At 42.2% G+C, this 23,311-nt stretch overlaps 3 protein-coding genes across 9 annotated transcripts; all 3 read right to left on the minus strand.

The window, feature by feature from the left end:
- Positions 1 to 9,141: 9,141 nt before the first annotated feature.
- Positions 9,142 to 12,046, minus strand: LOC4332375 (tropinone reductase homolog At5g06060). 2 transcript variants are annotated; one of them, XR_003241347.2, is made up of 5 exons: positions 11,879 to 12,046; positions 11,559 to 11,766; positions 10,572 to 10,788; positions 10,379 to 10,495; positions 9,142 to 9,590 (listed from the first exon to the last, which is right to left on the minus strand). XR_003241347.2 is itself a non-coding variant. In XM_015776498.3 (5 exons), the coding sequence occupies exons 1-5, from the start codon at positions 11,974 to 11,976 to the stop codon at positions 9,408 to 9,410; spliced, it is 813 nt and encodes a 270-aa protein (XP_015631984.1). In that variant the 5' UTR covers positions 11,977 to 12,046; the 3' UTR covers positions 9,142 to 9,407. The 2 variants fall into 2 exon arrangements, 1 of the variants encoding a protein (XP_015631984.1); XM_015776498.3 differs by having other exon boundaries at positions 10,379 to 10,485.
- A 3,735-nt stretch (positions 12,047 to 15,781) lies between these two features.
- LOC4332376 (tropinone reductase homolog At5g06060) lies at positions 15,782 to 18,638 on the minus strand. 5 transcript variants are annotated; one of them, XR_001544700.2, is made up of 6 exons: positions 18,457 to 18,638; positions 18,133 to 18,340; positions 17,210 to 17,426; positions 17,056 to 17,134; positions 16,185 to 16,335; positions 15,782 to 15,967 (listed from the first exon to the last, which is right to left on the minus strand). XR_001544700.2 is itself a non-coding variant. In XM_015776495.2 (6 exons), the coding sequence occupies exons 1-6, from the start codon at positions 18,555 to 18,557 to the stop codon at positions 15,918 to 15,920; spliced, it is 834 nt and encodes a 277-aa protein (XP_015631981.1). In that variant the 5' UTR covers positions 18,558 to 18,638; the 3' UTR covers positions 15,782 to 15,917. The 5 variants fall into 5 exon arrangements, 3 of the variants coding, with proteins under 3 accessions (XP_015631981.1, XP_015631983.1, XP_015631982.1); XR_001544699.2 differs by having other exon boundaries at positions 16,891 to 17,134; XM_015776495.2 differs by having other exon boundaries at positions 17,028 to 17,134.
- Positions 18,639 to 20,859: 2,221 nt separating this feature from the next.
- LOC4332377 (tropinone reductase homolog At5g06060) lies at positions 20,860 to 22,857 on the minus strand. Of its 2 annotated transcripts, XM_015772614.3 has the most exons (5): positions 22,687 to 22,857; positions 22,362 to 22,569; positions 21,754 to 21,970; positions 21,536 to 21,642; positions 20,860 to 21,264 (listed from the first exon to the last, which is right to left on the minus strand). In XM_015772614.3, exons 1-5 carry the CDS (start codon positions 22,773 to 22,775, stop codon positions 21,076 to 21,078), a joined length of 810 nt encoding a protein of 269 aa, XP_015628100.1. In that variant the 5' UTR covers positions 22,776 to 22,857; the 3' UTR covers positions 20,860 to 21,075. The 2 variants fall into 2 exon arrangements, with proteins under 2 accessions (XP_015628100.1, XP_015628099.1); XM_015772613.3 differs by having other exon boundaries at positions 22,362 to 22,857.
- Between the last annotated feature and the right edge of the window lie 454 nt (positions 22,858 to 23,311).

Consider the following 23,311-nt stretch of genomic DNA (forward strand, 5'->3'; position numbering starts at 1 on the left):
TCATACACAGATCTCCCAAAACACAGGAGTAGGGTATTACGCTTCTCAGCGGCCCGAACCTGTATACATCGCCGGCGTCTTGTGTGCTTCCTGTCTCGCGAACCTTCCACAGATTGGGAGCTTAGAGTCTCACCCAGGGTCCCCGGCCGAACCGGCAAAGGGGGGTCTGCGCGGTCTCCCGGTGAGGAGCCCCACGCTCCGTCAGTATCTATAGCTCTCTTATGCATTGCCTTGTTTTTCTCTATAGACTATCTCTAAGTTAGTAGATAGTTTTGCTCTCTCTCTTCATTTAATACCTTCCAAATAGGAAAATATACTGACATGGATTTCTTGTAGAGAGTTTATAGATAACTATTGTGGGTGCACTAAGAGTGGGTAGAGGTCGGTAGGGGAGAGGAGGGGACACGTGGAGGGAAGGGGTTAGCGGTGGGGTGTACGGTTCTACGTCGTCTCGTTGCGTCGCCGTCCGGGTCAGGCTCTGTCCAGCTCGTACCTGCGGCTTCGCCCATGTGGACGTGAGTGGACCTGTGCGTTTAAATTTGACACTGGCTTGTGTTTTTCATGGGATATTTCGTGTTTCTACAGCTAGATATTTTGTTCGAGTCGTGTTTGCCAGCGTCTGATCGTGTTTCTACGATGTGGGTTTTATTATTTCAGAATTTCTCCTCAACACTCCTCCTAAAATGTGAATAGGAGATAGACTTGCATTGAAACTTTATAATCAAATTAAAGCACGGTGTTTGTCTTTAAACTTGTACCTGGTGTCACCCCCAACTTTAAACTTAACATGCATATCAAGCCCCTCTAATATTTTAAAATATTTTTAAAAAGAAAATATTGTAAAATATTTTAAAAGAGATTCACCTTTTGATTACTGCTGTGGCTAGTTAGATGTGGATTTTCATCCCTCGTGAGGATGCCCCCTCTTTGCTTGCATGTTATCTAAATAGTTATTAATTTTTTTTTAAAAAATAATAATATAAATTAATATGAAATATATCACTTCACAAACATGTAAGGCCAAAATCGATTTCTACAAGTTGCAACAAAAAGAACCAATTAAACTGAAAATTGTTATAGTATGTTTGCAGTTATATTTGTTATTTTTGTTACAGTTTTTGAAAATTAAATTTGGCCTTGCATGTCTGTGAAGTAATATATTTTATATTAATCTATCTTGTGATTTTTTTTTAAAAATAACTATTTAGGTGACACGTACAAAACGAGAAGATATCTCCTTATGAAAACACTTTTCCTTGGCTAGGTCCCACTTTGACTCATTTTACCATTGGTAATCTTATCTTACTGTCATGCACGATATGGGCCCTGTTTGGTTACATCGGCTAATTATTAGCCCCCACCTTTTAGCTCTAAATTAGCCCCCACCTTTTAGCTCTAAATTAGCCCTTAAGGATACAAACATGTAGGCTAATTTGGGGCTAAAGTGAATTAGTCCCCCTCAAAACATTAGCCCCTCCAAGGGGTGCTAATGGGGCTAATTTTTTGTGGGGACCATCAAAAAGCAGCCATATCTCCCTCTCTCTCTCCTCTCTCTTTACTCTCTCTCCACCTTTTAGCCCTCAATTAGCCTATGGATTCAAACATATCACCCTAGGCTAATGTTTAGCCTACCAATTCAAGACTAAACATTAGTTCTCAAAATTAGCCTGAGGCTAATCTTCAAAACAGGGCCATGGTCAGTGTCTACCGACAACCATTTTGCCTTCCTGAAGTGCTCTACTCTACTTTGGTTAGCCGATGCTATTGCTCCATGGGAGCGAGGAGAGATCGAGATGAGAAATGGTCTACTCCATCCATCCTACAAAGAGTCAATTCCTAGCACTCCTAGTAGATGGAATTAGTGGAGAGTGAGAATGACTAAAATGCCCTTAATCATTGAAAAAAGTAGTAAGAGTGATAGGTAGGTAAAGGGTATTAAAGGAATAAAACTTCTCGTTTTACGTGATGAGAGAAGGTAGGAGGGTAGAAGTAGGTTTTTTGTGGGATAAAATTCAAACTCTAGGAATTGAGTTTTTTTTTGGACGGAGGGAGTAGGTGGTAAGCCACATTAGGCCATGTACAACACTTCACTCTGTCCTGTGGTTTCACGGCTCCATGTCGGAGCCAAGCCGAGCTGGCAGCCGAATGCGTGGTTCCGCAGGCTGGAAATGCGCTTGCAGAGGGAACGCTTGAAGCGTCGCACCTGGGCTCGAGAGCCGCGAAGCCACAGCTCGAAGACTCACGTTAGAGGAGTCGGAGCCCCGCGCGTCGTCTCATTCGATCGGTCCCCTCGTGCACCTACCCCAAATCCCCATCTCGTCATGGTCGTCGTCGCCGCTCACTGCCGCCATTGTGGTCGCGTTGCCACTTGCCAGATCCGCCGCCATTGCTGCTCCCCACCGCCGGATCCGGTAAGCTCATGGCCGGAGAAGCACCGTCGCCGACGCTTGCAAAGAAGGGAGGGGGAGAGGAACCGTCGCCGCCGTTGTGGTCGCGTCGCCGCTCATTGGCAAATCCGCCGCCCAACTCTCTCTCATCGCCGGAGAGCTCAAGCACCACCGATCTCGTCGCCCTCATCTCGTCTAGAGAGAAGGAGATGGGAGATGGGGAGCTCGCGGTGGCGTGAGGGACTGGGAGGGAAGGGGTCTCGCTGGCGAGGTCACTGGGAGGGGAGGGGTCTCGCCAGCAGGGTGGACTGGGAGGAAAGCGCCGATGGTCTCGTGGAGAAGAAGGCGACGAGATGTCTAGGGAGAGAGAGAGAATAAAAAAGAGAGGGGGAAGAGGCAGACAACGGATCCATAGTATTTAGGGGTGCATATGTATTTCTTTTGGTTGTTATAGGGATAAAGTTTTTAATAGGTTTGATACTAACATACACTATAAGGATTGTCATATAAATATAGGGGCTGAAATGCAAAATATATTTTGTACTAGTTTCCATTGTAGGTAGTATGACCTTTGTTTGGTTCTTGAAACCACTGGTGTCTGTGGTCTATATTGTACATGCCCTTAGATCTTGCATTTCACATTAACAAATTTAGGAGGAAAGTTTTGTATTTTTAGACTTTAAGTACTGAGATGGCACAACACTATAAGTTTGAAAACTAACAGTATACTTAACTTTCGTAAGTATATTGGATTTTCTTTGTTGACGGTCTATTTTTATGTGAGGCGACAAATTGATGATTGACGAGGGTGTTCATTTGTTACCTTATGACGTTCTATACTTCTATGCAATTATTCATCTTACATTAGAGTGATTGTATATGTGTATTACAAAATTATAAGGAAATGTCCACTAGCTATAGTAAAATATACTCGACTGGTTTAAAATATTTGTTACTGTGACTAGTACGGTTGTTAACTTTGACAATTGATAAAGTAATTAAATTTTGAATGATTAGATAATAAAGTTTTACGACTATATTAAGGATGCAACATATTTTGTTGATATAGCATACGTTTGAGTACTTATACAATTACTTAAAGTTTAGGAATTTATAATTTTCAAAATAATACGAGTGTTCAAAGTTTAAATATTAATAGCCATACACTTTTCTCTAATACTTAAATGTAGAGTCGTTCATCCACCCTCCTTCTCACCCCAAAAACGAAAAGCATATGTGTCGTACTATAGTCAGGGTTAAACCTTTCGGTTTAGCCGATTTGATCGGACCTCATCGAAATACCGAAATTTCCGAAATTTTAGAAATTTTGGTCCGAAATTTTAATGAGAATTTAGTTGAATTTGAACAAATATTACCAAAATTCACGAAAAAATTTAAAAACAAAAAATTTCGGCCGAAATAATATCATATCAGAGAGACCCCTAACTATCGTATGCCTCGGTCCCCTTCCGGGAGTTAACCACCCTAGCGGCCTAGCACATGAATCAATATCCGTTTTTACATACAAACATACTATTGGTCTAAATAAAATATATTAGGTGTTTATATACATTTTGTTAACAAGTAATCCAGTATTTGAATCTGGAGGAATTACTTAACCCGCACGCTAAAAATGTGAAAATAACCAACTCGGACCACACTGCTATCGTGATATATCTGTCCTTTCTGGCGTCAACGCCGTCCATGCATGCTGTAAATTGTACTACAAAATCGACACACCTTACAAGGTTACACCTGCCTGCTACTGCTAGTACGATGCACGGAACTTGTGCGGGCCGGGAACTAAATAGTACTATAACTATAAAAGCATGCGACAAACAAGCACACGGTATCGAATTGTTCTGCTTTCTTTGGAAAGGCGCGCGATTTTCCGATGAACACAGGGCGCCGCACAATCTCGCGGTACAGTTCACCGGATCACCCCGATACGCGATACATATGCCATACGCCCATACGTACTCCTCCTACATTGTATTGGAAGAGGAAAAAAAACAAGGGGGGATGGCAAGTATAGCCAAGTGCGTATGTGCCGGAGACGGGCCGCGCCAGGACACAAGTCCCTGGCACGCCGGCTTCTGGTAGCCTTCTCGCCGTGTGGCATATATATGGTCCCCGGCCGGCACGTACTACTACTTGTTTGGACGCAGCGGGGTGGCACGTAAGCACGTTGGCGTCGTCAGGTTCAATGGTTCGGTGCCTCGTGCATCGGGCCGTGCTTTAAAATATGAGCAGGAGCGGCAGGTCCGTTAGCCAGCCATCTGGTCCATCTCTCCTCTCCATCGTGATATTTTCCACATGTGTGATTGGCCGCACGGCCAGCTGACGCGATAAGAGATGACTAAGGGCATTTTGAATCATAGGATTGAGAAAATATAGGGATAGAAAAAAAAGTAAGATTTTAATATGAATGTAAGTGTAAAACAGAGGATTGCAAAACGCAAGAAAAACACAGGAATTACCGTTTGATTGAATCACAAGAAAAACACAGCAATTGGATGAGAGATATAGACTCAAAGGAAAGTTAGCAAGAGGTTGAAGCTCTTGTTAAATTTCCTCCAAAATCTCTATAGGGTTGTCTATTCCATAGGAATTTCAAAGGATTAGGATTCAATCCTTTGTTTCAAAGGGCTTCATAGAAAATTTTCCTATAGGATTGAAATCCTCTGAAATTCCTATGTTTTTCCTCCAAATCAAAGGGGCCCTAAAACTTTTAAATCCCTATCGCATCGGATGTTTGGATACTAATTATAAATATTAAACGTAGACTATTAATAAAACACATCCATAACCTTGGACTAATTCGCGAGACAAATCTATTGAGCCTAATTAATCTATGATTAGCCTATGTGATGCTACAGTAAACATTATCTAATTATGAAGTAATTAGGCTTAAAAAATTTATCTCACAAATTAGCTTTCATTTATGTAATTAGTTTTGTAAGTAGTCTATATTTAATGCTCTAAATTAATATATAAATACAGAGACTAAAATTAAGTCTCTGATCCAAACACCACCTTAATTCCTTTTGGCAGGAGTAGGCAGTCGTAGGAGTATGTGTTTAGTTTCTCCCTTTTCCAACTTTCCATCATATTATATCACATCAAAAAATTTTCTACACACATGAACTTTTAACTTTTTTTTTAAACTTCTAACTTTCTTCAAATTTTAACTTTTTTAAGAAACAAAACACACCCGTAGTTTGAGTAGGAAGAGCACGTTGAATTGATTCGGCTGACATATAATGCAAGTTGGTGTCCTGGGCGGCTTACAAAACCACTCTATCATCGACGTGGAATACTACAGGCGTTGTATCCTTGAACCCAGGGGCATTGCCTACCCCCATTCCATATATGGACTATGCACATGAACAAATATTATAGGCAAACATCATCCATTGCACGGACGCGCGACTAAGCTTATTATAGAGGCCTCCAAGGGCCCCTAATGTTTGGGACTGTCTATATGACAGTACATGTTGGGATGTTTAGATCCAGAGGTGTAAAGTTTTAGCGTGTCACATCGAATATTATATAGGATGTCGCATGGGGTGTTTGGCACTAATAAAAAACTAATTACAGAATCCGTCAGTAAACCGCAAGACGAATTTATTAAGCCTAATTAATCCGTCATTAGCAAATGTTTACTGTAGCAACATATTATCAAAACATGGAGCGATTAAGCTTAAAAGATTCGTCTCGCAAATTAGTTGCAATATGTGCAATTAATTATTTTTAGCCTATATTTAATACTTCATGCATGTGTTTCAATGTTCGATGTGACATGGTGTAAAAATTTTGGGATGGGATCTAAAGAGGCCCTTTATTTCATTTACTCTCTCCATTGCATAATAAGCATAGTTGTGAGTTTCAGTGCCCAACTTTGACTATCCGTAATATTTTTATGATTAGTATTTTTATTGTTATTAGATGATAAAATATAAATAATACTTTATGCGTGACTTAACTTTTTAAAAAAATTTCATAAAATTTTCAAATAAGACGGCCAAACATTGAGCACGAAAACTTATGGCTGCACTTATAATGGAACTGCACTTATAATGGAACGGAGGGAGTAAGAAATAGAGTACATGATTAAGCGTTCAATTAATTGCACTGAAATAATCTTTCAGATCTTTAGCATAGCATCCTCTGCTAGGATAAGCAAGATGTGATATATTTTGACAGTTATGGACCAGGCTACTAGGTTGATTAACTTTATGTGATGTATTTTCACGGACATGGACCAAGCTACTAGGTTGGTGATGAACTTTAATTTCCTTTGCCAGTTTATCTGCTAACCGATTGATATCCCTTGGTGTCGGTGATATCGGCTCGGGGTATCACGTCTAGAGGAAGGAGGCCGCCCTCAAACCCACGTGGCTTCCCCCGAGGGGGATCAAGCCCGGGGTGGAGCGACTACTGCCCCCTCCTAGCTAGAGAGAGGAGGCTGCCGCCCTGACCCCTCCACGTATCAGCCCACGTGTATAGGGTTAGGTGGGCGTGCCTCACGCCCACCTAACTGCATTTACAGTGGTCTATGCAGCCACGCCATGCCGCATTTAATGCGGGCATGCTGCGCATCTGACCGGTCTGTGACCGGTCGAATGATCGATGGGACGACGACTGTGTACCCCCACCCTGTCAGTGTGTCAGGCAGCGTGCGGCGTGCTCCATCCCGTCCCATCATAATGATGACGTGCTTCACAGCCTCTTATCCCGGTCAGAGATGGTCCAACCACTCTGAACTGACCCGTGTTCCTATTTCCCCGTGTGAACGGGAACTCGGAAGTCCTCAACCATTAAACGGCGAATGACAAGGACGCCCCGCATGATCTGATGGGCCCCACGCAGCAGCCGATATGCAAATAGCTTCTGGGCTAAGGCACAAGACATGTAACTAATATAGAGAACATTTTCCCTTCTCCCTAAGTAGCACTCGCAGCATATGTGGTATCCCCTTAGAATATAAAAGGAGGACCATACCTAGCGGGAAGGGGAGGGGGATTGAACTCTGGATCCCTGAGCCAAAGCTTGTCTAACCCTAGCTTGTACACCAGGGATTTAGGGACTTTCTAAGCACAGAAGAATCATCATACACACAGGAGTAGGGTATTACGCTTCATAGCGGCCCGAACATGTATAAACCCTTTTTCTCTCATCGTCTTGGAGGGACCTAACCCCCTCAAAATCACACCCTTTCCAAGCCCTCGAATCTCACCCGCTGCCTCCGGCCGAACCAAAAAAGGAGGCCTCACGGTTCTCTGGTGGAGGAGTTCACCCTCCAAAACTTGGGATTCATCTAACCTGCAACAAGTTTTTGGAATATTTGATTGAATCAGGCTAGAAGAGGTTTGAGACTCCAGTGACCTGGTTAATCATCAAAGTTTTTCTTTTTAAAATATATGCAATTACTATATTATATATATGAAAAAGATTGTTCCTGTAAAGCTGAAGAAATTTGCAAAATCCAGTCATATATCTCATCAAGACAATGTGGCTGGATATGTTACATCGAGCAATATTTGAAGCACAGTTTATTCGCTCATAGTAGTTTTGTAACGTTGGATCTTGGGTTAACTGGAAAGGAAATGAGACAATCAAAGCCGTTGTTAACGTAAGACACGACGTTAGTAGAGCAACCAACATATAACAGGTAGCGTACGTTCGTCGGTCTTGTGTTATACTATTATGAGTATCAGATGTAGAGGTTGGCCAATGTCTCTGCCAGGTGATGAGCTATGATACCCTTACGTGGACTCGTCTAAGATAATACACCAAGCACGAATTATCCAAAGGGAAAAGAAAAACATGTCAAATTCGTTGCGTAAGCATCGAATTTTTTTCAATAATGTGGTTGCCACGGAGCGAGCATTATGCAACAGCCAACCAAAACCTGGCTTTCGTAGGGAATCAACACGTAATAGATCGACTCCGATCTCCTGGTCTTTTCAGTCGAATCTATCCGTAATCAGATCAGACCCTTTCACCCAAAAAGGCTCAAATCATATAACCACGGATCGGATCGATCACAGACACGATATTTCGAGCCTTTTGTGGGTATATATTTTTCTATGTCTACGTGGGAGGCCTGGCCAAGCCAAGCCGATGCTTATGACGCAACGTCCCAACCGTCAGCGTCCGCTCACAAACACGCGCGGCGACGAGGCTTTGCGTTAGGAATACGACACGCCCGCGCCGCACGCTGCCAGGTAGAGCTCGGCACGACAGCGACGGCAACGCCACGCGACTCCGACGCGGGCGCTGTGGAATCCGTGCGCCGCGATGATGGTGGACGAGAGAGCGAGGGAGAGGGCAACGTGTTCGGTGGCCGCGAGCCCGCGAGGCGCCGGGCCGAGAGACCTTGCTATCACGTAGATCACGCTGTTGGGCACTTCGGATTCGAGCGCGAGATTTTTTGCTCGTGCAGGCTACCGGGGAGAACCCTTTTTTCCGCAGCTTCGCTGTTGGCGACGAGTCCGTGGTGCACGTAGGCGTCTGCACGCCTCGCTTTCCCGGATGCGAGCGAGACAGCCTATGGCCTATGGCCGTCGAGGCAGAAGGCAGCAGCATCTCGAAGTGGACAGTTGGACACTCCGTTCTGCTGTAGTGTTCGAGGTGAAGCCTTTTTGGCGTCTGTTCACCAACAGTTCTTACTACCAGTTATTATTACCAGCGTTCTACGCAATGGGTGTGAATCCAAACAAACGATCTGGAAACATCACTGGATCACAGATGAAAGGTACTAACCATCACTGAATCACAGATGAAAGGTAATTAAGACGGAGGCACAAAGTATTTGCGCAATATCTAGCTAACAACGCCTCCATCACATAGTTCTGAAAGGGCTTGTGCAATGGAAAAATATATCACGCGTCCATGATGGACTCACTTTCACACAAGTGTTTTTCACCTTTTCTTTAGTTTCTAACAACCAACTCCACGAATATCAGACGCGCTGTTTCCTGGCAGCAAGAACATCCATCATCCATGACTCCCTCCTCAACTGGGGTAAAGCCCATTCACAGTCATACCTCCATCGACGGCGATCGTCTGACCAGTAATGTAAGTTGAACCAGGCATACAAAGGAAGGCAACTAACGATGAGATTTCTGCTGGTTCTCCGACACGCCTAAGAGGAGTCCGGCTCTTAACAGAGCCCTCGAACTCCTTGTTTGCCAAAATCTGTTCGAAGAATAAAAATATACGAGATGTGGGTTCAGCGTGTTGAAGATATCGAAATAAAGTGAACTATTGAACAGTGTAACATTTGGAAGCAACACACTTGGGCAAAATATAACTATAGGCCGTGTTTAGTTGTTTAGGTGTAAAAATTTTGACGTATACGGACACATATTTGAAATATTAAACGTAGTCTAATAACAAAACAAATTATAAATTCCGCCTATAAACTGCTAGACGAATCAAGCCTAATTAATCCGTCATTAGCAAATGTTTACTGTAGCACCACATTATCAAATCATGGCGTAATTAGGCTGAAAAGATTCGTCTCGCAATTTACATGCAAGCTGTGCAATTGGTTTTTTTTTGTCCACATTTAATGCTACGTGCATGTGTTCAAACATTTGATGTGACGGAATTTTTGGAAGTTTGAAGGGAACTAAACACAGCGTATGATTTATGCTTGTATACTAATGATTGACAAGGATGGTGAAGCAGCTATTGACAAGACATGGAGACTTCTAAGAAGTAATTACGTAGGGATCGTGCTTGATTGCTTCAAAACCTTCATTTCTAATCTTAATAGTGATATACAATTATTTTGCATATTTTTCCAAAAAAGGGCACTTTGAAGCACCAACATCTAAACAGTTATATGGGGGAATAAAGGATAGTCATGAAGCAAATGCAGCCTAGCAGCAACCAGCACACTTCATCATAGTAGAAGCCACATGATATTCCGACTTATTAATACAGTGAAACTTAGTAAATTAACACAAGAAGACACTTACTCCTTCTGAAAGCGAAGTTAAGATGTACCCTGGGGCAACACAGTTGGTTCTTATGTTGTCTTTTGCCCATTCACATGCTAAGTTCTTGGTTAATTGATTCATGGCACCTACACAAATCTTGTAGACAGAACAAAGTCATGATCATATATGCTGGTAAATAAAATGGACATTCATAGTGAGCTATAACTATTACCTTTAGTCATAGCATAGATAGTTCCACTAAATAGGGCTACAATTCCAGCAACTGATGATATGAAAACAATGCTACCCGACCCAGATGCTTTTAAAAGAGGATGCCCAAGTTGACACAAATGATATGCAGATTCAAGATTTGTAGCCATCAAAAATGAGTATTCGTCTGCAGAATACTCAGTAGTAGGTTTCCTTATGTTTGTCCCCACATTGTTTACCTAGAAGAGCAAATGAAGAACGGCAACATAAATCATCAAGTGACAAACTAAAGCAGGCGCAATAAACATGTAAATTAACAAAGCAAAGGTATTGCAGCAAGAAAATATACATGGAGAGTGCTCACAAGTCAGAACTCAATCTTGGGTCAAATTGCAAATTGATGTATGATAAATACTACGGGCATCAAATATTCAAATCCATTAGCTCCAGGCAGTTCTAGGTTAGCACCAAACATTATTGGGCACTGGGCAGTAGTGGGCTTGGGTTGGTGAGGTCTAAAAGGCAATTTTTCACCATGTCTTATGAGTAGTGCTGCTATCAGGAATTTCCATTCAATCTTGTGCTCACATTTTTCTTCTATTGAATTGAACCATGCTATATGCCTGTGCAGCGTGAAAATAAGACATTCAATTGGGACTTCATTTCTGAACATAAAGCTATTTATAAATCCCTCTCTTTCTGCAGCAACGGAGGTGCTTGCTTGGGGAAGTGGTTCAGTCAAAGCCTCGAAATGTCGATTACAAGTAGGTAATCTTAGATATTCAAACTGCAAGCAGCAAATGTATAATAATGAATGCGCCGATCCAAGCACAGTCGAAGCTGCCACTGAAGGGGAGATATGCATCACCACCATGACCACTAAAATGTTTCAGCTGACAAAACGGGAAATGGCAAATGTTTATCCTGAACATTCATTTCTTTGAGATATACCAATACTGCGTTCAACTGAATGGGGATTGGGGAGGGATTAGTCCAACTTCGAACTCACGAGGATGTCGAGCTTGCCGCCGAAGCGGTCAGCGACGTCGCCGATGAGGCGCTCCCGCTGGTCCCGCGCGGAGAGGTCGCAGACGGAGATGGTGACGCGGAACCCCCTGGCCTCCCACTCCTTGAGGCGCTCCCCTAGCTCCGCCTCATTGCGGGAGCAGGTATGCACGGCCGCCCCCAGCGCCGCCAGCTCCTCCACCACCGCACGCCTGCGCCGCCACCAAAACGAACCGCCTCGCGTCAACCGTCGAGGGAATCTTGCAGTCTCAGTGTGTCACTAGGGAATCATGCAACCGTCGGGGTCGGGGAGAGAGAATATACCCAATCCCGCGGGTGCCTCCGGTGACCAGAGCCATCTTGCCATGGAGAGACCACCTCCCCGGCGCCGCCACCGTGCCCGAGGTCTCCGCCGCGGCCATCTCCCCGGTTACGGCTGTCTCGCCGGTCGGTCCGGCCGGCCCTGCTTCCGCTTATCCGTTCACCACAACTAGGGGAAAGGGTGGGAGCAGGGTTGCTTTGAGATTGGTGACGGTGCCAGCTGGCAAGATCATAAGCTATGAGTAAAAAGTTCGCTTTTTAATATGAATATTTCTATGTTTATAACTTTTCTATACCAAAATATTATATGTATAGAGTTTCTATACTTTATATTTCTATGTATGAAATATTGTATTGAATGTTTATTTATACATGCAAAGTTTATTTTTGCAAAATTTATATGTGCATAAAGTTTACGTGTGTAAATTTTTTTAGAAAGTTTTTGAGTATAAAGTTTGACAATTTAAGTAGAGAATAGTATTAACAGAAAGTTTTATTTAAATTAGCCAAAATTTGTGAATATAAAGCCATTAACATGTTAAAAAATCATTCCTAAAGGTGCTAAATATGCATAAGGTGCGAAACAGGAATGCTAATCATTTTTTTTTTTAAAAAAGACACTCCTAGCTAATAACTTTAAAACAATACGCTAATTACAACAACCATCGTGTGAAAAAAAAACACTAATCATGATAACTGACACAATAGTTGCGCATTCTTTGCGAGTGGACGATCACACGAATGTTTATGAATAAGACCCACCTGGCTGTTGGGATACGCGTAGGCTACGATAGCATAAATCAAAATTTTCTATCGCGTAACCAGGAACCATGCAAATATTAGATCATAGATCGTTACCACTCGACGCGCTGCGCAGCGGAAGAAAACGCTAAGAAGTCGAAGGAACTCTCGCGAAGTAGCGCGCGTCGATGTAGAAGAAGTAGTCGATTGCATCGGCTCGACCTTCTCCTCCTCGTGCGTTCTCCTCGCCGTACTTCCATGCCGATCAGCACCGCATACCAGCAGCGCCTCTACCTGTATCCACACGTACAGGGACGGAACGCCACGTGCAGATGTACTAGCACCCGCGCGCGGCTAGGGTTTTGCTCGGGGAGGGAAATGACGACTAGGGTTTCTCACGTGATGCAATATCTCCGCCGGTCACACCCCTCACGAATATATAGGATCCATCACTCGGGACTCCAAGGCACGTAGGACTCCTATTCGGATCCCTATCCGAATTAAGCTTATATTGGATCTCCATCCAATCCCCTTATTTCGGCCCATTAAGCGTGCGACCCTGTAGGTTCATGTATACTCGGTTCTAACCCAAAACTCCTTTTCAGTCCACACGTCAATAGCGGCCCCTAGCAGAACGTATTGACCCACCAGGCATATATAAAGATCATATCGGCTGAACCTCTAGTGTATACTTGTATGAACCCCTTTGCATCACGATATCGATTAAGCTCAAGGCTAGATATGTGCCATCCTCTAATAGCTTAATCATCCACTCGAACCTGTTAATAGATTATATAACTTGTGATTGACTCCTCAATCACCTTTGGCATGGCCATGCACTTCCATAATCTACAACATCGAGGGGCTCAGAGATATCTCTCCATAGGAGGGGCAAATCCCATCTTGATTATTCATATCTCACTACACGTTTCATAGCATACCCGAAAACTACTTTTATAACTACCCAATTACGGAGTAGCGTTTAGCAGTCCCTAAGTAAGCTACTACACATGTTGAGAACTATGATAATCTCAGATCTAAGGATTCAACACCAACACTAAATGAGATCACTGATGACACAACACATATGGCTCTTGCAGTGTCTCATGTTGGGTCTATCCAACAACATGTTCACCAACATGTGTCCACATTATTAATTTGGTATCTCTATACCATGATCATCAATTAATACATGTGCTGATTATCTAAACATATTTGTTTCACATATGATATTTGATCAGGGATTATTTAGAAATAGCAACACATAACATAAGTCTCATGAAAGAATCACATATTCATTAACCAATAATGAGTTTATCTATTTCAAAAAACAAAGTCGAATAAATATGTAAATATAGCGTGTGATACAATCTCTCTATGATTACCTTTAGGGCATATCACTAACACTCGCATCCACGGCATCCCTGACCTTCTGTGCAAGTTCCTCCTCTCCCTCGATCTCCTTCCCTACCATACACTGTTTGCAATATACACATCCTTTTTTACCGAGAGCAAAGTCCTGTCACCACGCGGGGTGTTACCGCTAAACTTGTTAAGGCAGTAGCAATACAACTCCTCATTTGCTGGACCTCACTAGCCAACTAGGCCCAAGTTCTTAGAAGGACACAAGTGTCACAGTGATATATGATAAGCATGATTTGAGAACCGGGGGTTAGGCAACTAGTTACAAGGACATGACCTCCACTTTTTTTTGTTAGATAATGGATACGAATCCGGCCTCTACATGACCTCTACTTAATGGCCGAATGCCTCTATGCATGCTGTAAAACCTTGTTTCGCGAGAAAGGGTGTCCCATTTTTGCTCTGCATTCCTCACTAGGCATGGAATCTACGCCCAGGCCGAACACCACACACGTACCGTAAAAAGCCCTTAGTGTCTTTTTGCGGCATGCATCAGAAGCGCTCAGAGGTAGAACCGCTACTAATATACAACATATATTTCATATATCCTAAAATAGATATCTATCCTAATATATAACTTTCGAGGAGTGTTTTGGGGGTTAATGATAGGATAAAAGGTCTAAAATATCCTTTATTAATACATGATGAAGTGATGAAAATTAACAATAATATTGGTGTGGTGCGGGTCTCAAGGATTGGTGGGGTGATAGGTCCCACCAAGGATAGTATGGGAAGTAAAAGGGTAAAAATCACCTTTTAAATATTCTAGATAGTTATATTTTAGACAAAAATAAAACCTATATGTAATATTTTGAGATCAAGAAGTAAAGATCATTAGCATCAATAGTGAGCCGATAAAGGGTTTATTCAACTAGGGCTGCTAGCATTAGTAGCGACCCAAAATAGGGTATTCTGGAAAAAAATACCAGGGTCTCTATAAAACAATTGCTTGAGAGTTTATTTTTTTCCTAGCGGTACAATAACAATAATATTTTTTTCGACATGATCACTCAACGCCGCCTTCGATCCTGACAATTCCTTCTCTCTTCTTTTGCTAAAGTCGATTCGACCAAAGAAGACATTTGTGCCACAATTCCGTTAAGATAAGATGAGGATATAGAGATATCGATTTTTCTTTTTTCTTAATCTATATACTTCTTTCGTTTCACAATGTAAGTCATTTTAGTATTTCTCACGTTCATATTGAGGCTAATGAATCGTTTCACAATGTAAGTCATTTTAGCATTTCTCACGTTCATATTGAGGCTAATGAATCTAGACATCTAATGAATCTAGACATCAATATGAATGTGAAAAATGCTAAAATGACTTAAATTGTGAAACGGAGGAAGTATAATGTAACGAGTTTTAGTTGGAACGAATCAAACTCACTACGATGATGGGCTGGCATGTATGATTTGACACGACTCCGTTGGCGAGACAGACTTGCACGAGACCTACTTCGCCGCAGATCCGGAGCGAGCTGGCATGGGCGGAGAGCGAAATAGGCTGGTGCTGGCATGAGAAAAATTAGGACGAGTGAAACTAATGCTTTTACGGATGACGATGGACGAAAAAAAAACTACAGAAGCCTTACATATTTTTTTTAATTAGATATAGATAAATATCGACAAGGCTTGGAGAAGCTAGAGGGATACTTCCTTCGTCTCACTTTAAGCGCAACCATAAATTTTGATCTATCGTCTTATATAAAAAATTTTGAAAAAAAATTAAAAACATAAGTGACGCATAAAGTACTATCCACGTTTTATCATTAATAACAATAAAAGTAGTAATCATACAAGTATTTAAAATAAGACGGAAAATTAAAGTTGGATACACGAAAATTCATGGTTACGCTTAAAACGGGACGGGGGGATTATTGCTCTGCGAGAACCATCATGCTTACGCTCGACTTGTACCGGTTGCCTGACAAAAACCAGTAGATAGCGTTGGAAAAAGAAACCGGACAATTTCTTCAAACGCACAAGAAATATATATTCATGGTGATGTCAGTTTACACAATATTCGCTCTGCTTGCAAAGCCCAAGAACAACATATATGGCCGTTTCTGGACAGCAGGAACATACCGTCTTCTTGATAGTCCATTAATCTTAACTTGGATAGAGTCCATTAATGGTCATACCTCCATCAACCGAGATCGTCTGGCCAGTAATGTAACTGGAACCAGGCATGCAAAGAAAAGCAACCAGCGATGATACTTCTTCAGGTTCTCCAACACGCCTAAGTGGAGTTCGGCTCACCACAGCACCTTCAAAGTCCTTATTTGCCAAAAGCTGCATAAAACAATAAGAGGGCAAGAGTTCAGGGACCAGACATTCCATTTTCTAGCACCCCGCAAACAAAGGATAAATAGATAAGCTGGAGTAAAAGAAGAGTTCAGCGTGCAGTACTCAGGACACTTACACCTGTAGCTGTGCTACAACCTTTTTATATCGTGGAATATATTAACAGTATAAGAGGCAAATTTGGGACTAAGGAATAAGAGAAGTAGGGTGTGCGCTGTCACATTTTGAGGTAATCATGGGCATAGAGTAAAAAATGCACAATCATATTTATGATGTGCTTCTATGCTATCCAATTACAAATGAACATGAATGAAAAAAACTTGATCAGCAGGTTAAGAAGGCTATAATTAATTTTAAATCAGCCTCAAGATGAAACTGAAGTCAAACAGAAAAGAAAGGTGGAAAAAAAAACAAGTGAGGCTGAGCTAGTTTCGGTTGGACATTTTTCCAACCCAAAGCTTGTGAAATCTGGTGACACTTTGTATAGACAAATTGGTAAAATAAATATAGCTTAGTCAGGTTCAGAAACAAGAAGATGGCAACCTTGATGCAAGTACAGTTGTATGTAGCCTGAATACCGTATCCTGACAATTAGTTGAATACTTGACTACATGTTCTGACTTAAAATGACAAGTATCCAAACATGATAAATCAGGATGGTTGATAAGCAAAAGCTTTACTCCTTCGGTAAGTGAAGTCCTGATATACCACGGGGCAATAGAGTTGGATCGTATGTTGTCTCTCGCCCATTCGCATGCTAGGTTCTTGGTTAATTGGTTGATTGCACCTAAACAATACCAATAACTGTTTAGAAAAGCTCAAGAAATTGAATGCACATTCACTGGTGAGCTAAAACAGTTACCTTTTGTCATAGCATAGAGAGAACCACTAAATACAGCTACCAATCCACAGACTGATGATATGAAAACAATGCTCCCTGACCCAGATGCTTTCAGAAGAGGATGCGAAAGTTGGCACAGATGATACGCAGATTCAAGATTAGTCGCCATCATAAAAGAGTATTCCTCGGCAGAAAATTCAGTGGTTGGCTTCCTTATGTTTGTCCCCACATTGTTTACCTAGACGACCAAATGAATTCAGGATAAATCAAAAGGAACGTTCAGATATTGAATGATCAGATAGCGTAATCAAATCAAAATTATAAAAAGGAAAGGCACAATAAAACACATCTATGAGAAGATGTACATGGCATGCAAATCAAGCAAACAAAACCTGCACGATCAGTCTGTAAAATCCCATACCAATCAAAGATGTTAATTCAACTATGTGGAGCGTTAGTACCATATAAAACTGAAAATTTGCATTTCTACTCGGTAACCCTTGTTGCTGACATTGCATTTTAGAAGCGTAATAACACAATTTTTCGGCCATTCGAACATGTGTTCTATCTCCAACAGGCCAGTTTGTTGGGCTCTAAATACAACCAAGTTACAACCATCATATATTGTGTGTGCACATTTGAGATCGGATTGCGAGAAAACAGCTCTTATGAAGATCACATTGCGCAACCAAGCAGGTCAAAATCTTTCTATACTTCCCCGCAAAAAAAAAAAAATCTTTCTAAACTTCTGAAGGGCTCTTTTATCTTCAGCTCTATTTGCCCTTTGAGTTATCTATACCAGCATTCTTTGTTTGGATGGGGAATAGTACGAGGGGTTTTAGGGACGAACTTTGAGGCGAACATGCAACTCAATTGCAATATAGAAACGATAAAAGGGGTAATAAAGGAGAGACGAGAGAAGGGGAGTGACTTAGTCGTCTCACGAGGATATCGAGCTTGCCGCCGAAGAGGTCAGCGACTTGGCGGAGGAGGCGCTCACGCTGGTCCCGAACCGAGAGATCGCAGACGGAGGTGGTGACGCGGAATCCCCGGGCCTCCCACTCCTTGAGGCGCTCGCTCAGCTCCTCCTCCTTCCGGGAGCATGTGTGCACGGTGGCCCCCAGCGCCGCCAGCTCCTCCACCACCGCACGCCTGCCCATCACACGGATGGCACACAGCCTCAACCATCGGGGAATCTCGCACGCTCGCGGTGTTGCTACTGAAGAGAGAGAGAGAGAGAGAGAGAGAGAAGAGTTAGCGGAGAGTACCCGATTCCGCGGGTGCCGCCGGTGACGAGCGCCGTCTTCCCTTGAAGAGACCATCTTCTCGGCGCCCCCACCTTCGCCGAGGTCTCCGCAGCCGCGGCCATCTCCGAACCTCCCGCCGGTCGGTTTGGTCCCTTTCGCTTTATCTTCTGTTTCGCAACACAGCAGACGACGATGTACGACGCAAAAGCGGAACAGCACACGTTGGGGGGATTCTAATGGGGATCGATCGCCAGGAGATGGGGGTAGCGATTGATCCCCTCCCCCTCCCTCCACCTGGTTTTTTTTCGTCACCATATTACTTTTCTATTTTAGTAAATTTATGCACCTAAAGTTTATACACCTCAAGTTTACACATATAAAATTTAGAGACCCAAAGTTTATAAGTCAAAAGTTTATATATCCGATTCAAATTTGAATTTGAATTCAAATTTGAATTTGAATTCAAATTTTTTCATATATAGTATTTCTATACATATAAAGTTTATACACCTAAAGTTTATAGACCCAAAGTTTATAAGTCAAAAGTTTACATACCCGTTTCAAATTTGAATTTGAATTATATCTGATTCAAATTTGAATTTGAATTCAAATATTTTCTATATATATAGTATTTTTATGCATCTAAAGTTTATACACATAAAGTTTATACACTTAAAGTTTATAAGGCAAAAGTTTACATACCCGATTTAAATTTGAATTTGAATTCAAATATTTTCTATATATAGTATTTCTATACATCTAAAGTTTATACACCTAAAGTTTATAGTCCCAAAGTTTATAAGCCAAAAGTTTACATACCCGATTCAAATTTGAATTTGAATTCAAATTTTTTATATATAGTATTTCTATACATAAATTTTTCTAACTTTATGTTTTTTTTAAAAAAAATTGTGTGGTGTACTGTAGTAGGGGAGGAGTGTATGGAGTAGTATAGGAGAGAGAGCGGGCGGGTGATCACTGGGCGGGCGGGGGAACGATCACCCGCCCATTAGCATTTCCGACACGTTGGACCCTTTTCTCCGTTTGTCCTTTTTTTAAGGCTCTGTTTGGATGGGGGCTAAAATTTCTAAGAGTTCCTATCGCATCGAATGTTTGGACGCTGATTGAAAGTATTAAACATAGGCTAATTACAAAATCCATTCCATAACCTTGGACTAATTCACAAGACGAATCTATTGAGACTAATTAATCCATGATTAGCCTAAATGATGCTACAGTAAACATTTACTAATTATGGGTTAATTATGCTTGAAAATACTTTATGCAATTAGTTTTACTATTAGTTTATATTTATGTCACGAATTAGCTCTCATTTATACAATTAGTTTTACTATTAGTTTATATTTAATACTCTAAATTAGTGTCAAAAATCCGATGTGACATGGACTAAAGTTTAGGCCCCGGATCAAAACACCACCAGAGGGTGGGGGTAAATTACACGCTGATACAACTCGGGTGATTTTGAAAAATATTATTACTATACGTCTATTTGAGACATGTCATTACAATTTCACAAAAATTAGATATATTTCATTACTCACCTATTTAATGTATTTATTAAAAAATTGGATCATGTTATCACTCCTGTTTCCTTCTCTCTCCTCTCTTACATATGATTCAGATGAAGCCACGTCTGCCGACGACAGAGTTAGTGGCGGCGTGGTCAGCTAGCGAGGGCGAGTCCTTAGTGTTTGACGGGAACCAGAGCTTCTTGCGCCTATCATGCTACTAGTGGACGGGTTGTGCGATGTGCTGGCCATCATGTGCCGGAACCTCGCCACCCGCGTGCCACTGGAGGTCGCCAGGCCGACGGGCTCGATAGAGATTGGACACAGCGGCGTAGCCAGCTAGGTGGCACTGTAGTCTATGGACCACCTAAAAATTTGATCGAGATTAAAATTATAGTATATGTACGAGTTAATATAATAAAAATTATATAGTAGACCACCCATTTAATTAATCTACTCCCTCCGTCCCAAAATATAAGCATTTTTAGTTATGAATCTGGATAATTGTGTGTCCAGATTCATAGCTAAAAGTTGTTACATTTTAGGACGGAGGTAGTATTACATATAGATGGATCACCTTTACAATTCTAGCTACGCCACTAATTGGACAGTTGGAAATATAGATTAGAGGGAGAAGGAAGAAGGGAGGAGGGGTATTTTGGTCTAAATTTTTTAATAAATACATTGAAGAGATAAGTAGTGACATATTTTCAATTTGTCAAATCATAATGATATGTATTCAAATAGAGTAATAGTAATGATATTTTCAAAATGGAAGAAATTGTAATAGCCTGCACGATGCATCCAATTAAACTTTTTTTCAAGGGCATTCCGTTTGTCTATGGCGCATACGAACGACACAACACTATGCAGTAGGCCCCCTATCCACGCAGTATTTCGTTTTGTTGCTCGCAACAAACGTTTTTTTTTAATTTAGTACAGTAGCATGCGGTGCATACCCAAGTGCAAACCAATCAAGTTCACAAGCATCTATTTGCGATCTCCTGTTTGTTTGGGATAGTTGAGTTTTACTGACGTTCGAGCCTCACCTCTGACCTCTCCAAACACAGTTCTTCGATCCCCATACGGCCATACGGTTTGCCTATTCGGTCTAGTCCTGAGTTGGATACAGTCCGTTTATGGTCATGCCGCCGTCGACCGAGATCGTCTGGCCGGTGATGTAGGAAGCGCCGGGCATGCACAGGAACGCGACCAGCGATGACACCTCTTCTGGTTCTCCCACGCGCTTCAGCGCTGTTCGACGCACGACGCTGTCAGCGAAGTCCTTCCTTGCCAATTCCTGCAGAGCCAAAACAAGCGAAACAAAACTATTCAGAACAAGCTGGCCACATAGTTTTCGACTATGGTTTTGATGTAGAAGTACAAATTAAGGAGAGCAGACAAGAATGCATGAATCTCTATACCGAATGATAACACTGGATCCAGAAGTCAATTTTGATGCATTAACGGTGCAACCAAATATCTACCTTACAGTAAATTCAGATGAGCAACGGAAGCAAATGCTACCTATGAAGCTATGACTAATCAAAGCAAAAGAGGCAGTGCCTTACATCTTCCACAAGTGAAGTCTTCATGTACCATGGTGCAACAGAATTGGTTCTTATATTGTCTTTCGCCCACTCACATGCCAGGTTCTTGGCCAGCTGGTTCATGGCACCTAAACAACACCCGAAGATATCTCGCAAGAATCATCAACGATGCATATCGGCTTTTTCACCTATGCCATCCATGAAAAAAAATGCATGTACTGCGGTAATATATATTGTACCTTTTGTCATCGCATAGACAGAGCCAGAACTTACAGCCACCACTCCAGAGACTGACGATATGAAGACAACGCTTCCTGACCCAGATGATTTGAGAAGAGGATGAGCAAGTTGGCACAGATGATACGCAGATTCAAGATTGGTGGCCATTATGAACGAGTAATCATCTGCAGAGTATTCAGTGGTTTGTTTTGAAAAGTTTGTTCCCACGTTGTTCACCTGCATACCAAAATGCGAAAACATGAAAGAAATCAACTGCAGGTCTACAACAGTAGAGCTGAGGGTTGTCAAAGTAACACATTTCTCAAAGTAACTCAAATGTTCGATGAATTTCAGTGCTAAAGTGGCACCTAGCCTTGATGTTATATATGCAAACTCTCCGCTAAACATGAACTCTGACTTACCAACTAAGCATCATGACTAGCAGGCAGCAAAGTGGTTCAGCCATGGTCACATCTATGATTTATGCATTACTAACCATGTAGATGAAAATCGAGAGAGTCATGCTTGATCGAAATTGGGTTCAGTGACGAGAAAGGCTGGGACCTAGATGGGGAAGCAAGGAGTTAAATTGAGGAGAGATAAAGAGAAACTAAGCGAAGTGCTTTACGAGGATGTCGAGCTTGCCACCGTAGAGGCCGGCGACCTCGCGGAGCATGCGTTCCCGCTGCTCCCGCACGGAGACGTCGCAGACTGAGCCGGTGACGCGGAAGCCCTTGCCCTCCCACTCCCTGAGGCGCTCGCCCAGCTCGGCCTCCTTCCTGGAGCAGGTGTGCACGGCCGCCCCCAGCGCCGCCAGCTCGTCCACCACCGCATGCCTGCGCATGAATTCCCCGCGTTGATCGTGGAAGAGCAGCAAAGGCTCTGCGGTGGAGGTCTCACTCCTCACTGGGTAGCGATAGGGGAGAACCAGAGAAGGGTGTTGGGGTGAGTACCCGATGCCGCGGGTGCCGCCGGTGACGAGGGCCGTCTTGCCGCGGAGGGTCCATCTCCCCGCTGCGCCGCTTGCGACCGCCTCGGCCATCGGCCTCGAGGGTGCGGCTGGGAATAATTTTGCGAGAAAATCCGTATTATCAGTTCTTCGGGAAAAACTCCCGATTCGGGTTGTTGGCTCGTCGCCAGTATTCGGCGTTATTATTCAGAAAAGTCACTGATCGATCGGTAGCTATTCCGGTTGTTTCCTGAAAATATCCCAATCGAAATTTTCACACGCTTCCCAGCCTCGGGCCGCTATGATCCGGAACTGCTAATGCGCGGCACCCCCGCTCCCCTCCCCCGGCTATACTCCTCCCCCTTCTCCCCCCCCCCCTTCCTACTCCCCTTATTCTCTTTCTACTACAGTACATCACAATTTTTTTTAAAAAAAAATTAGAAAAAATTATGTATAGAAATACTATATATAAAAAATTTGAATTTAAATTCAAATTTAAATCGGGTATGTAAACTTTTAACTTATAAACTTTGGATCTATAAACTGATGTATAGAAATACTATATATATATATATATATATATATATAAAATATTTGAATTCAAATTCAAATTTAAATCAGATATAATT

The sequence above is a fragment of the Oryza sativa genome, chromosome 3, assembly GCF_034140825.1.
Source record: "Oryza sativa Japonica Group chromosome 3, ASM3414082v1".
In the NCBI taxonomy this organism is placed as follows: Eukaryota; Viridiplantae; Streptophyta; class Magnoliopsida; order Poales; family Poaceae; genus Oryza; species Oryza sativa.